This window comes from Girardinichthys multiradiatus, chromosome 12 (genome assembly GCF_021462225.1).
Source record: "Girardinichthys multiradiatus isolate DD_20200921_A chromosome 12, DD_fGirMul_XY1, whole genome shotgun sequence".
NCBI lineage: Eukaryota > Metazoa > Chordata > Actinopteri > Cyprinodontiformes > Goodeidae > Girardinichthys > Girardinichthys multiradiatus.
The window spans coordinates 11469614-11484020 of record NC_061805.1 but is presented as its reverse complement, the minus strand read 5'-3'; the positions used below and the strand labels follow the sequence as shown (position 1 = coordinate 11484020).

The 14407-nt window shown below is 37.9% G+C and overlaps 1 protein-coding gene across 1 annotated transcript in view; it reads left to right on the top strand.

Annotated features, from left to right (window-relative positions):
• Positions 1 to 14407, top strand: part of LOC124878458 (citron Rho-interacting kinase) — a 103797-nt gene that overhangs the window by 22549 nt on the left and 66841 nt on the right. The window contains exons 2-7 of the mRNA XM_047382409.1: positions 480 to 583; positions 3456 to 3599; positions 3865 to 3984; positions 11800 to 11970; positions 12139 to 12192; positions 12325 to 12378. Of these exons, the coding sequence (XP_047238365.1) occupies positions 575 to 583; positions 3456 to 3599; positions 3865 to 3984; positions 11800 to 11970; positions 12139 to 12192; positions 12325 to 12378 (552 nt within the window). The 5' untranslated portion in view covers positions 480 to 574. The remainder of the gene's footprint in view (positions 1 to 479; positions 584 to 3455; positions 3600 to 3864; positions 3985 to 11799; positions 11971 to 12138; positions 12193 to 12324; positions 12379 to 14407) is intronic.

Sequence of the window (14407 nt, the reverse complement as noted above, 5' to 3'; positions counted from 1 at the left end):
GATCACAAAAGCTGCCAAATATATCCAGTGGTGGTAAGAGAGGCTGTTGTGTGAACACGAGGAGTCTATTCATAGTCTCTGCTGAGATACAAAATGATCACACTTTTAGTCAGAAAAATATGCAACTCTTCATTATTCCCTGCTAAAGATTTCAACTGTGAACACTGTACCTTATGTGCTTGTCATTGGTGTAAAATATAATAAGTCTTAAAATCTGATGTGTCAGTATTCTGAAATGACAGCAGTCTGTTTTTTTCTCTTGAAAATGTCATGGCTTTGGGAAGTGCTATTGTTCTTTTTAAAGATAACATTAATATTCATATATATTCTTGGCTTAATGAAACATAGTAATGTCTGTAAAAGGCAAGTGTTTCATCAAGAGCATTGATCAAGCCTTTTAGTTGTCAAGAAAGGCTTACCATTGTCTGTCATGTTTCTCTTCCTTTTCTATATTAAACATTTATTCTCTCTTCTTCTAGATTACCGACTTCAGTCATCAGCTCTCAAATTAGGATCATCTCTCTGGAAAAAACAAACTACTCTCACACTCAAAGTAGTCGAGAAAACCAGGCAAATGTCACAGGTATGTGAGTGAGTCTTATTTCTGATGGGAAGAACTTGTTTCGAGAGCGATCAACATCACTGTCGGTTTGATAGTTTAATTCCCCAGTTATCAGTTAAGCTTGTGGCTTCACTTTCCCCATGTTGGATTGCTCAGGTATATTTATATTTAACATAAATTTCTAACATTAACATCTTTTGCTATCCACAAACAACGTCTAATGGATAACTGCTTGAATAAGACAGCATGCAAAAGTATGTGCAAGTAAAAAATATTTCTAGGTGATCATTAAAGCAGAACATCTATATTGTTTCATTCTGTCATCATATTTTATTCCGATTTCATTTTATATACAGGTACATCTCAAAAATCAGACTTACAAATAATGAAAACCCAAAATTCTGTGTTTTAGAAAGTTTGAATGAGTTAAATATTGGAAACTTATGGTGTTAAACCTTAATCAGCTAATTAACTCAAGACAGCTGCAAAGGTTTTAGGAGCCTCTAAATGGTCTGTCAGTCTGGGTCAGTAGGTTACACATGACTGACTGTGACCTTAACAACAACTTTCTGTCTTACTTTAAAATAAAAATGTCAAACATAAGACACTATGTATTAAGCTTAAAGCATTCATCTTAATATCTGGGGCCTGTAATAATAGTTTACAGTATTCTTGCCTTACTAGATGACATCATATGCTCGAAGCATGTGAGGTAGCGTTGAGGGACAGCCTTCATTGCGATAAAAAATATCATGGTGTTTTAATATTGTGAGATTTATGCCATGAAATCTTGTTACGCTCTAATTTATAAGAGTTATAATCCAACAATATTATCCTTAAGAGAAAGTAAAATCTGTAACATATGACATTGTACTGTACCTATGGCCTCTGTCATGCTCTAAAACATCCCAACCTTGTTGCAGTACTGAAACAAGGTTGTAGGTCTTTAAACCTTCCATCAAAAGAGTTGGAGATGGCTGATTGTTTTTCTTTTTTAAATAATGTGCTGTGAATGTTTGCTAAGACCTATTTCCATTGCTGTGATGACTCTTTGGTTTTTGTGTCTGAAAACGCCACATTGTGACTGCATGTGTTTGTGAGGACATATTCTGTTCTCATTTTTACTTTGTGTTAGATCAGCCATACTGCATGCTGACTACTGTGATTATCTGTGACTGTGCTGTGATCCCTGCTGTTTCTCCAGTCCACAGATCTATTCAGGTTATGCACTGCTATAACAGCAAATCTCCCACTAATCCCAGTGGCATATGGGACACAGCAAATAGATACACTGACATGCACACATATTCCAGTGTATTTAGATGTTCAACCAATGAAGCTCTGGGAGTCTCTTCTCTTTTGGTTCTGGTTTCTCTTTTTTAATTAATATAACAGAATCGTAAAGTAATGGATTGTCATTTCACATGTATCTGAAACATATGATGAACCAAAATAGTTTGTCTCTTGTTAGAATCAGAATGAATCAGAATGCTGTTTATTATCATTGTTTTATAAAAACACAATGAAAGTATGATCCTAGCTCCTGTGAAGTGCCTACAATAAAAGCACATATTAAAAACACATATCCCCCACCTCCCAATGTACCATTCAAAAAATTTGATAAAAAGCAGGACAAACAAAGTGTAGTCCAGTGCAAGGGTGTTCCACAGAATAGCCATCTCTGATATTGTTATTTTGCAGCATTTAGGACCCTAATGGCCCATGGGTAAATCTGTTTTTCAGTCTATCTGTCCTGTATTTTAAAGGTCTCTTGTCTGGGAGAATATTGATGAAGAAGGGTCTTCCTTCAGATGTAGGAAATCAAACAGCATTTTGGAGGGGAGCAGCACCGGTCACATCTCTTGACGTCCAAGTAGCAGGAGTGTAACTCTTTGCCCAGCAGCAATGTCTGTCTACCAGTCCACATTCATTCACCATGGTAACCATCTGTTATACTGGCCAATGTGCGGTAGTAATCTCCACTATTGTCAGTACATCATCATCATGGTTTAAATCAGATATTCACCCCAGCATCAGGATATCACCTAGCAAACCCAGCACTTCTTTGCTGTTTTGGAGGGTTAGTCTGGTTGCCAGTGGGTAAAAAGTCTTGTTGGATTGAGAGATATCACTATGAAACCGGTCAAAACAAACAACCAGCAGTTTCTTACTTGCAGATTTACATGCTGAGTGTGTACTTGCAGCTGTTCTATTATCCAGCAGACAAACAGCAAGGGAAAGCAGTGTTGTAGTTGTTTGATGCAGGTCAGTCTTTAAGGCATGCTTAGCTAACGGTTGTGCTGCCTGATTCCAAACAAACCACACTCCATGTCTTCTCACTGGGTCAGCTCAGCCAGTGCGTCTGCCCCTCTGCAGATTGCCATGCATCCTCTCCTCCACAACAAGCATTCTTTCATTTTCCATACATCATTAAAGGGCATCTTTATCTCCATCTTAGATGATGGAACACAAAAAATAAACCGACTTCCTGGAGCAGGAGAGGCTGCTGGGAACTCCTGCTTACCCATTCCCAAACATTTGGACATGTGCACACTAATGAAATCAGCTGGCACCATTGAGTCATTCAACACATTTACAGTAAATTATGTTTTCATCTGTTTAACACTGTCATCAAAACATTCGCTGGAGATATTTCCACTTGCTGGCACTTACACTTTTAAAATAAAATCTGAAAGATATCATTTCAAATTTTGCAGACCAACAAATCTTATAGTTTTGCTATTTGGTTGTCATTGACATAGAAATCTTTTGGCATTGAAGTTTGCTGACAATGTTATATGTCAAAGGAAATAATGTCAAACTCCATGAAGGAAATTCATTAGATGCTTCTGTAATTTTAGTGGTCTACTGTATGTTGTACTGTACTATCCAGGTTGAACAAGAGATCTCACCGGTCCAGAGAAAGATGTCTGACCTTGAGTCAGTTCTCCAGCAGAAGGACATCGAACTGAAGGCATCAGAGACTCAGAGGACAATTCTGGAACAGGACTTGGCAACGTACATCACAGAATGCAGTGTGAGTGGCTGTGTAGTTAAAAAACAGATGCCATTTAAAATCTGTTCCTTGTTTATTGTATGCTTTTTATTGAATTGGAAAACAATTTGGTATCATTTATACACGATACACAGTAACTTTCAAAATGATTATGAAGTGAAATTGACACGTAAAGGAAACCCAAATAGTAACCACATGTCTCAAGAGTTTTCTATTATTTTTTGTTTTGTGTTTAGCCGGGTACGCTAAACAAAGCCATCTGACTGATGTGTGCAATAATTTTTAGAGTTTGAAGCGCAGTTTAGAACAAGCACGTTTGGAAGTGACCCAAGAAGATGATAAAGCACTCCAGCTGCTACATGGCATCCGAGAGCAAAGCAACAAGCTTCAGGAGATCAAAGAGCAGGTAGGACTTTAAGCGTCAAACACATAGGTCAGTAGGCTGAGATGTTTATAACATTTAATGTTGGAATTAATCCAGTTTAACAGTTCCCGAAGCATTGTCAAGTCCTCATTCTAAAGAACAGATCTCTTTGTGCCACCAACGATTTTTTTCACTAGTACTTAATATCAGTTAACATCAGTCGAAATCTAGCTGTTCTGTGATGGCTTTAAAGTTTTGTTTTGGAATATTAGTGACCAAACAGCATCATGAAGACCAAGGAGCACAGCATGCAGATCGTGGATAAAGTTATGGGAAAGCGTAAAAATAGTTAGGTTGTAAAACAATATCCTAACCTTGAACACCTCAAAAAGCTTTGTTCAATCTATTATTTGAAGACATTTGAGACAGCAGTGCAACTGCAAACCTGCCAAGAAATGCTTCAACTGACTGGCTTATAAAGGATGGCAAGAAACATGGTGGTGGCACCATTATGCTATGGGTATGCCTTTGTTCTGCAGGGACAGGGAAGCTATTTAGAAGCTCAGAAAACTAGAATCTAGGGCAGAGGGTCACTTTCAGGCAGCACAATGACCTAAAATCTACATCCAGAGCTACAGTGGTTTAGATTAATGCAAATTTAATTTTTCCAAAGTTCAGACATTGCCAACAGTGGCAATATTTAAAAAGTGATGTTTAAATATGCTCTTCATCCAAAAAAGACTAGGCTTAAGTATTTTAAAAAGGAAATGTACAAGTATTTCAGTGTCCGGATGTGCAAAACTGGTGAAGATTTTCCTAAATAGACTTCCAGCAGGAACTACAGTGGGAGGTGGATTTACAAAAATATCAACTCTGGGGGTTAGTATAAATGCATGGTACTCTTTTTAGATTTTCATGTGTAATAAAAAAATGAAAACCGTGTTTTATTTTCCTTCTACAATATAATCAGTAACTTAGTCAGTTGCGTCTGTGACATAACAAAATGTAAGCAGAGTAAAATGTCTCTGTCCATATCCTCTCAACAAAACAGATTAGGAGTATCTTCTCTTGGCAGTCACATGTACATGGCAGGTCAAGTGACCAAGGTCGTGTGTGGGGGCTGTCAGTGCTAATTAAACATGCACAAGATGTTCAAAGCCCACCACTCTCTTTAGCGATACAGTGTGTTAACATTAAACACTTTAGACATGTGGAGAAATGTCTTCTGTTGCATAGCCTCTTTATGTAAATTACTGTTATTGTCATATTCTTTTTTTATCTTATAACCTCATGTGCATTCATTGAGGTTTGGGAAGGAAAGCTATATCTCATGTTATTCATGTCTGCTGTTTAGTTTTTTTTTAAAGTTCAGCCCGAGTTGTCCTAACTTAATGAATATATTTATGTAAACACACAGCTGCACAACATGACAGTGCGGGTGTAAGAATTAAGCTGATAACCTGATTGCTCATTTCATAAAGAGCATGAAAATACAGGGATTGGACAATGAAACTGAAACACCTGTCATTTTAGTGTGGGAGGTTTCATGGCTAAATTGGACCAGCCTGGTAGCCAGTCTTCATTGATTGCACATTGCACCAGTAAGAGCAGAGTGTGAAGGTTCAATTAGCAGGGTAAGAGCACAGTTTTGCTCAAAATATTGAAATGCACACAACATTATGGGTGACATACCAGAGTTCAAAAGAGGACAAATTGTTGGTGCACGTCTTGCTGGCGCATTTGTGACCAAGACAGCAAGTCTTTGTAATGTATCAAGAGCCACGGTATCCAGGGTAATGTCAGCCTTCCACCAAGAAGGACGAACCACATCCAACAGGATTAACTGTGGACGCAAGAGGAAGCTGTCTGAAAGGGATGTTCGGGTGCTAACCCGGATTGTATCCAAAAAACATAAAACCACGGCTGCCCAAATCACAGCAGAATTAAATGTGCACCTCAACTCTCCTGTTTCCACCAGAACAGTCCGTCGGGAGCTCCACAGGGTCAATATACACGGCCGGGCTGCTATAGCCAAACCTTTGGTCACTCATGCCAATGCCAAACGTCGGTTTAAATGGTGCAAGGAGCACAAATCTTGGGCTGTGGACAATGTGAAACATGTATTGTTCTCTGATGAGTCCACCTTTACTGTTTTCCCCACATCCTGGGGAGTTACGGTGTGGAGAAGCCCCAAAGAAGCGTACCACCCAGACTGTTGCATGCCCAGAGTGAAGCATGGGGGTGGATCAGTGATGGTTTGGGCTGCCATATCATGGCATTCCCTTGGCCCAATACTTGTGCTAGATGGGCGCGTCACTGTCAAGGACTACCGAACCATTCTGGAGGACCATGTGCATCCAATGGTTCAAACATTGTATCCTGAAGGCGGTGCCGTGTATCAGGATGATAATGCACCAATACACACAGCAAGACTGGTGAAAGATTGGTTTGATGAACATGAAAGTGAAGTTGAACATCTCCCATGGCCTGCACAGTCACCAGATCTAAATATTATTGAGCCACTTTGGGGTGTTTTGGAGGAGCGAGTTAGGAAACGTTTTCCTCCACCAGTATCACGTAGTGACCTGACCACTATCCTGCAAGAAGAATGGCTTAAAATCCCTCTGACCATTGTGCAGGACTTGTATTTGTCAATCCCAAATTGAACTGACGCTGTATTGGCCGCAAAAGGAGGCCCTACACTATACTAATAAATTATTGTGGTCTAAAACCAGGTGTTTCAGTTTCATTGTCCAACCCTGTACAGTTCTTTTTGTATTTATCTGTTTGAAAAAAAGCTAACATTAAAGCAACCTGTTTTTCTCTGCCTACACTCATGCTCGTTACCAAGCGCTGAATACATTGTGCTCTGGTTGCCATGGTGATGAGAGCCATATACCTAGAATAGGGAGCAAAATGATGCAGTGGGCAGGCTGTTGAGATAGGGTGCCGAGGCCTTTTGCTCACACTGTCTGAGGGACAAATATTTGGTCATTTTGTTTTCCCCACGAATAAAAACATGGATTTCTGAAAGAGAATCACAGCACGCTTCCTACATTTGGAAGCTTTCTTAATATCTCTTTGTTTACATACACTGATCTTTAAAGGGAAAACAACTTTATTTGACATTCATGAAGGTTTATGAATCTTGAGGTTTATTAAACCTAAGAAAAACACCTTATTGTCTAGTGCTGACTGTTGTAGTTTTCACAGCTTTAATTTTTATTTATTTGGTTGTACACTGACTGATGAACTGAATTCAGAAAAAGCAGCAACCAAAGAGAAAATCCTATAGTGTATATGTTATTAGGCAGACATCAGGGTGTAGTGTCCAAGAATTGATCACTTATATTAGGACTGTTATATCATCATACTCATCTCTATCATTTGGGTCAGGTATGGCATATCATATCCTGTAGTAACATACAAAATAAGCCCCACCTTTATTCCTAGCATGTCCATAGGAAGCCCTTTTATTTTTTTGCAAGACATAATTCTGCAGTACCTATCATTTTAGAACCCAAGCTAAACTTCCCTACATGGAATATAAAGTACCATTTTAATCTAATCTGCAACCCTAGAAAGACAAGGTCAAAGACAATCACTAATGTCTTTAGAGAAGCTAACAGGAAGAGATTCTGACTGCTCGGGGGCCGGTTGTTGCATCTAATTTCTATGCACTGTCTGCAAGCTATATAAAGAATTTAACGCAAGTTACCTTTTTTTAACCAGGATGGCTGCCCAGTTTGTTGCTTTGTGTATCAAAAAAAATCTATCTATCCGTCAGTCTTTATTTATGGGGTACTTTTACCAAAAAACTCAAAGGCAAAAAAAAGTGTTGTACATGGAAGCTGGAGGCAATAAAAACCAAAGGACAATAAATGTCAACACTGTCATTAACAGAGATTATGTTGCTTTGTTGGAATGATGTTGGTATTTGAGTTAATGATAGTGTGAAAACACTAAAGACACACAACAAATACTTAGGGGATTGGATTCTATAATTGTAAGTGTTTAAACCAAGATCAGGTAGGTAAAAAGGTTAAACGAAGCTCAAATTCACATTTAATTCAAACAACTGGTATAAACGTTTAAAAACTACAGCAATAAAACAAATTAATGACTGGTAAATACAATTTGGTCAAATTAGGAGTAAAATTTGAAATATGTCTTAATTTTCTAAAAGCCAGTGTGTCTTAGTTTATTTTTTAATGAACTCTGTTGCATTCAGGTCCTCAGGAAGGCTGTTCTACCAACAAGAAAATGATCCCTCACCAGGACCTTAATTTCTTTCTCTGTGTGTTATCAGATGTCTTTTTTCAGAAGACCTGAGGGATTTTGATGGCTCAACAAAAATGTTAATCTGATGAATATGCTGTATAACACCTATAATGATTTTGTAGGTAATTAAAAGCACCATAAAATTTGTTTTAAAATCTACAGGTAGCTAGTGAAGAGACTTATTATGTGAGCTAATTTTGGAGTAACTGTAATGGGGCTATACTACAGAAAGCAGAGGATCATGGTAATCCATCGGGCAAATGATAAAGCATGTAACACAAACTTTCTGCACTCGACTGAGAGTAACGATCAAATTCTGGCATTGTTCTTTAGGTGATAGAATGTGTTCTTGGTAACATTTTAAATCTAAATGACAAAAACAAGGCTTGAATCAAATTTAACACCGAAGTTTTTAATTTAATATAAAGGGGTAATTCCAAAGGATTGCAGTTTTACTGTATGTTCATCTGTCTGGAGGTCATTACTAATTACTAAAACCTCAATTTCCAATGGTTTTAGTTAAAGCAGCTTCATGGTTGATAAATTACAAAAAAGACCTCACCATATTGGAGCAAATCCATAACAGTAAATTAAACAACTGTGGCATGAAGCCAGCACTATGCAGCATGTTTTAACAGGAAGAGTCTGTCTGTTTCTTCAGTTTTATGATGACATATTTGTTGCTCATGTTTATTATATTGCCCTGAGTTTCCTTTGGTGCCTTTCTGCAGGGTGCTCAACAGCAGCTAAATCTAGCATTTCATCTTAAAATCTATCTGTCTCCCACGCTCCGTCATATGACTGCAGTGTTTATCATTTTTATTCAGAAGTCATTCGCTGTTGGATCAACAAAGTGTGAAGATTAGAGGCAGATTCATTTTCAGAGACCGTTACAGACCTTGTGGTAAAGCATTTAAGACTTGTAAACATTTACACTGGAAAAACGTCACATACGAGATGTGATACACTTTAATCAAGAAAGGTTTAGAACCTGTGACTTTTATTTAGCCAAATGCATATGTTGCACACCTATGGATTTTCATGTTCATGTGGATACTCAGAACGGAGGTATTACAGTAAGAGCTTTAGCCAACACTTTATCAACGACTGAAGGGTAGGAGAAGAATGTGTTTTCAAAATTTCTATTTACTGGGGAGAGCCAGCTTTCAGATTTGTTTTCTGCTGAAAGAACATTAATTAAACAACAGCTACGATTTTGTCAGGTTGCTGTTTTTTTAAATTTATTTATTTTTTGTTTTGGGGATGTTATGTAATAGAGCAACACAAAGTAGTGAATAATTCTAAAGTGATGGAAAAGGGATACATGGTTTTAAAAATGTTTTACAAATGAAAATCTGAGGAGTAGTATTCCTGCATTTTTGTTTTGCCTCTTTTACTTGCCTCCTCTCCTTGTGTTGCAATTGTAGCTGCAAGTCTTATGAGGTATGTCTCTTCCAGCTTTATACAGCTACCGTCATAAAATTGGATGTAAATTTAAAATTCCCCCATTCTTCTTTTTTTAATAGCTCAAGCTCAGCCAGATTGGATGGAGAGCATCTGCAGTATGAACATACGTTTTTAAGTTTGTAGATTCCCACTTGGAAGTTGGTCTGGACTTCGCCTGAGCCATTCTAACACATTAATATGCTTTAATCTTAACTGTTACGTTGCAGCTCTGGTTTCAGCTCATTCATCTGTTGGAAGGTGAACGTCCGCCGTAATCTCAGGCCTGATGCCACCTCTCACAGGATTACCCTGTATTTAGCTACATTCATCTTCACATCAACTCTGACCAGCTGCTCTGTTGAAAAAAGCATCCACACAGCATTATGCTGCCACCACCATGTTTTAACAGTGGGGATGGTGTGCTCAGTGTGATGTGTTTTGCTGGTTATCCACCAAGTATAGGATATGTTTGCTGTGTCCCCTACATGACTCGTGGCAAACTGCAACCAAGAGTTATTATAGCTTTCTTTCAATAACAGCCTTCTAGTTGCTTGAGCTGTGAAGGGCACAATTAAAAGTTAAAAGATTGTCTCCCTGAGTTGTAAATCTTAGCAGTTCCTCCAGAGTACCTGTGGGCCTATCGGCTGCTGTTAGGAGATTTAAAAAATTTTTAAAAGCAAACCCTACTATTCAGCCTGGCTTTTAGTTGAATTTTAAAGCTTTTTTATGTCTTATAGTGTATTAGTTTATTTTTGCTTTTATAACTTTAAATATATTTAATTATGTTTTATTTTTTATTGGTTTTTAAGCTTTAATAATCATTTGCAAGTATTATAATAGGTTTAAAAATATAGTTTTTTTTCTTTACCTTTTCTAGATTGTATTGTAAATTATCTTTACTATGTGTGGTCTTAACATTAGTGTTTTTCTGAATTTCATTCAAACATTTTACCTTTCTCCTTATACAATACACCAGTGTCTCTGGTGTGTTTTACTCTTTGCATTTCCACATGGTTGAATAGAGCTCTATGAGATGTCAAAGCATAAGGAATTTGTTTTAAAACATAACCCTGCTTTAGACTCCTCCGCAATCTTCTCCCTGACCTGTCAGCTGTGTTCCTTGGTCTTCATGATGGGGTTTAAGGACCTGTCTGTTTACTAAAGGTCTCTAACAAACATCTGAATATATAAAATATATAATATAATAGATATAATATTTGTGGTTTTATTGTGACAAAATGTGTTCAATTGGTAAATATACCTTTGTAAGGAAGTGTAGGTCCTAAATAAAGTTGCATGATAGATTATAAAGCCGCAAAACCTTTTTTTGAGCGAACCACAATACATTTATTTTGACATAATTACTTTTGTTTACTAGAAGAAAAAAAAGAAGTTGATTCTCTTCACGGTCTTTGCAATAAAGGAAAGCTCACAAGTTTGAAATTGTGTATCAAATTGAAAATCAGGTTCATTTATCCCTAATTTTCTGCTGGTGACAACCATCATTTGGCTTTGATCATTTCTCACCTTTACTGCCGTGTTTTTAGCATGTAAAGTTTTGTTTTTGTAGATATTTTTTCAGCACTAGTGGCCTTTATTTTTAGTTTTTGACAGTAGGCAGACAGGAAAGAGGGGTAGACATTTGGCAAATGTCGCCAGGTCCGGAACTCGAACCCGGGATGGCCACTTTGAGGACTGTAGCCTCTTTATAGGGTCGCGCGCTTAACCCCTACACCATCAGCTCTGCGCCAAGTCAATTTTTCTAAAGCATTAAAGAGGAATAGGTGCACAGGTACTTTATTATTGTGCAAAGTGTTCTTGCCAAAAATCCTACATAAAATGTTTTTTGACATGTTGTTTTGTTCACTATAACTGAAAGTTTAAAGTAAAACCTTTTTTTTTTTTGTCTACAAAGACTTAATGTTAAAGTTACTTGGATAAAATTTTAGATTACAATTCCCTTTTCCCTTTCGTTTAGTGCTTATATTTTATTATGCCAAATCAAAACAAATAATCTCAGAGCAAAATACAGAAAACGTCTTTGAATGGAAAATTAGTTCATTCCTTTTGTGCTCAAATATCTTCTGTCGTCTCTCATAGCATGACTTATTTGTTGTTTCTGTTGCTCAGGAGTACCATGCTCAACTAGAGGAGATGCGAGTTTCCATTAGACAGCTGGAAGAGGACCTGTCTGCTGCCCGTCGCCGCAGCGATCTGTATGAAGCTGAGCTGAAGGAGTCTCGACAAGCCAATGAGGAGCTGAAGAGGAAGGCTGCAGACTATCAGCACAGGATTCAGAAGGTCTTCACCATTCCTAAAGCTGTTAGTGATTCAGAAGTGGAAACAGAGGTTGCAGGCTTTTTGACATGTAGAATGGGAAAATATTATAATTAATGGAAATTGCAATGAGATATAATTGTGGTCATTTTTATTTTAGCACCTATCATAACCCTTCCTCTATCATCACAGGCCAAAGAGCAGGGAAAAGCAGAGGTAGAGGAGATGGTCACCAAACTGGAAAAGGTAGATGAAGAAGTTGCTACAGTTGTGATAAAACTATCTGTTGTATTTGGTAAATACTAACAATTTCCTCTATAGAGGCTTTATGAAGGATAAGAGAATCTTTTCTCTGACAAATGTCTGCTTTTGTCTTAGGCTGGTGCTGAGCAGCAGGTGAAGATCCAGGACCTACAAGAGAAGCTTGCAAAGGTAGAACATTTTGCTTAAAGGAAAAATGAATAATTTATATGAGCCTGTCATTCCAAATGCAGGAGACAGACATTTTACAATTTCAGACGGGTCATTATCAGTGGCGGATACTGGTCTTTCAAGGAGGGGAAGCTCAATTTCAAGATCGCTGATTCGCTCATTTTGCTGTCAATCAAAATGAGATTCAGCCTCAGACAGATCATCCAATCATCATGCAGAAGCTGAGCGTCCGGGCCAGCCGAGGCCAGCCCACTGCCCCATAGACCCCAGAGACGCTGAGCGTCCGATGGGCGGGACAAAGCCCAGCATTTTTGCTTCGCTATTGAACTCACTGTTTAAAGCACTGTGAAGCTGCGGGAATGAGTGAGAGGAAAGCCTCGTCGTTACCAGTGACAAGAAGCTGATTCTGAACAAAAGTTGAGCGCGTTGTAGCGCATATTTAGTCAATGACATGTACACACAACAATATATATTTGATCACATATTTTTTGACATTTTAGGGGAAGCTGAGCTTCCCTTGCAGTCTTGGAGCAATCACCACTGGACATTATATTTGCTCTTCACCTTTCCTGACCTCATTCATTCTTGGGCTGTCTCTCCTGGAACCTGTTTCTTATTCAGTGTCTGCTCCGAGAACAATTAAGTTGTCTTTCCCAAATTACAGAATAGCAAGGTCCTCTTTAAATGTGCCAAATTAGATCCTTTCATCCATACTGCCTTTTATTTAGAAATTAATATTTAAAAATGTCTCTCATTTTGTTAAAAATAAAAGATGCTTTGCTACAGGAGAAGCTGACTGTGTTCACATTGAGGATACATACAAAGTATTATTACTTTTTTCATATATGCCTAAAGACAATCCAGTGCAACTAATTGCCTTCAGAAATCACCTAATTAGTAAACAGAGTCCACTAGTGTCTCACTTAATCTCAGAATAAGCACTCCAGCTGTTCTGTGAAGGTCTCAGATGTTTGTCAGAGAACATTAGAGAACAAACAGTATCATTAAAACCAAGGAACACAGAAGAGAAGGTCAGGGAGAAGGTTATGGAAACGTTTAAATCAGGTTGGGTTTTAAAACATTCTCCCAAGCTTTGAACATCTAGTAGAGAACAGGTTCGATCAATCATCTAAAAATGGAAAGAGTATGACGCAACTGCAAACCTACCAAAACATGCCTGTCCACTTAAACTAATGAAGGAGACCAAGGAGAGCTTTAATGAAGAGGTTCATGATTACTCTGAAGGAGTTGCAGAGATGTCAGCTAAGTTGGGAGAATCTGTTGAGAGGACAACTATTAGGTGTGCTCTCCACAAATCTAACCTTTGTGGAAGAGAGGTAACATGAAAGCGATTTGTTGAAAGAAAGTCTTGCTTGTAGTTTGTGATAAGTCATGAGGGAGACACAGCAAATGTGAGAAGGAAGATGCTCTGGTCACATGAGACCAAAATGGAACATTTTGGCTATAGGCAAGCATTGTGTGGTGGAAAATCAACATTTTGCATCACCCTAAACACATCATCCCAATGCTGACCCATGGTGGTGTCAGCATCATGGTGTGTAAGTGCCTTGTCTTCAGAGGAACAGGAAAGTTGGTCAGAGTTCAAGGGGAAGATAGATACACCTAGATGCAACAACCTTAGACATACATTTAGAGCTACTTTGGAATGGTTTAGATCAAATCAAATTCATATGTCACCTAAAACCCCAATAAAATACACTGAAGTTTGAGGCTGTCATGTCACAAAGTATAAAAATGTTTAAGGGGTCTGAATACTTTTGTATAGTACTGTAGATCTGACTCAGGACAAAGAGGCTTATTAAATAATCAGCATATGACAGTTCACTTGTGTAATGACTTTATGTCAGTCGTGGATGTAAAGTTGGTAAATAGGTGGAAACACACTGAAATGTCATCTTAGTAGTTTTTTATGGACCTTATAAGCTAAACAAGTTAGAATGTAATCAAAGTAGGTAAACATATAATCTAAAGTTAGTATTCAAAATGGCCAATCTAGAGACAATAGTTG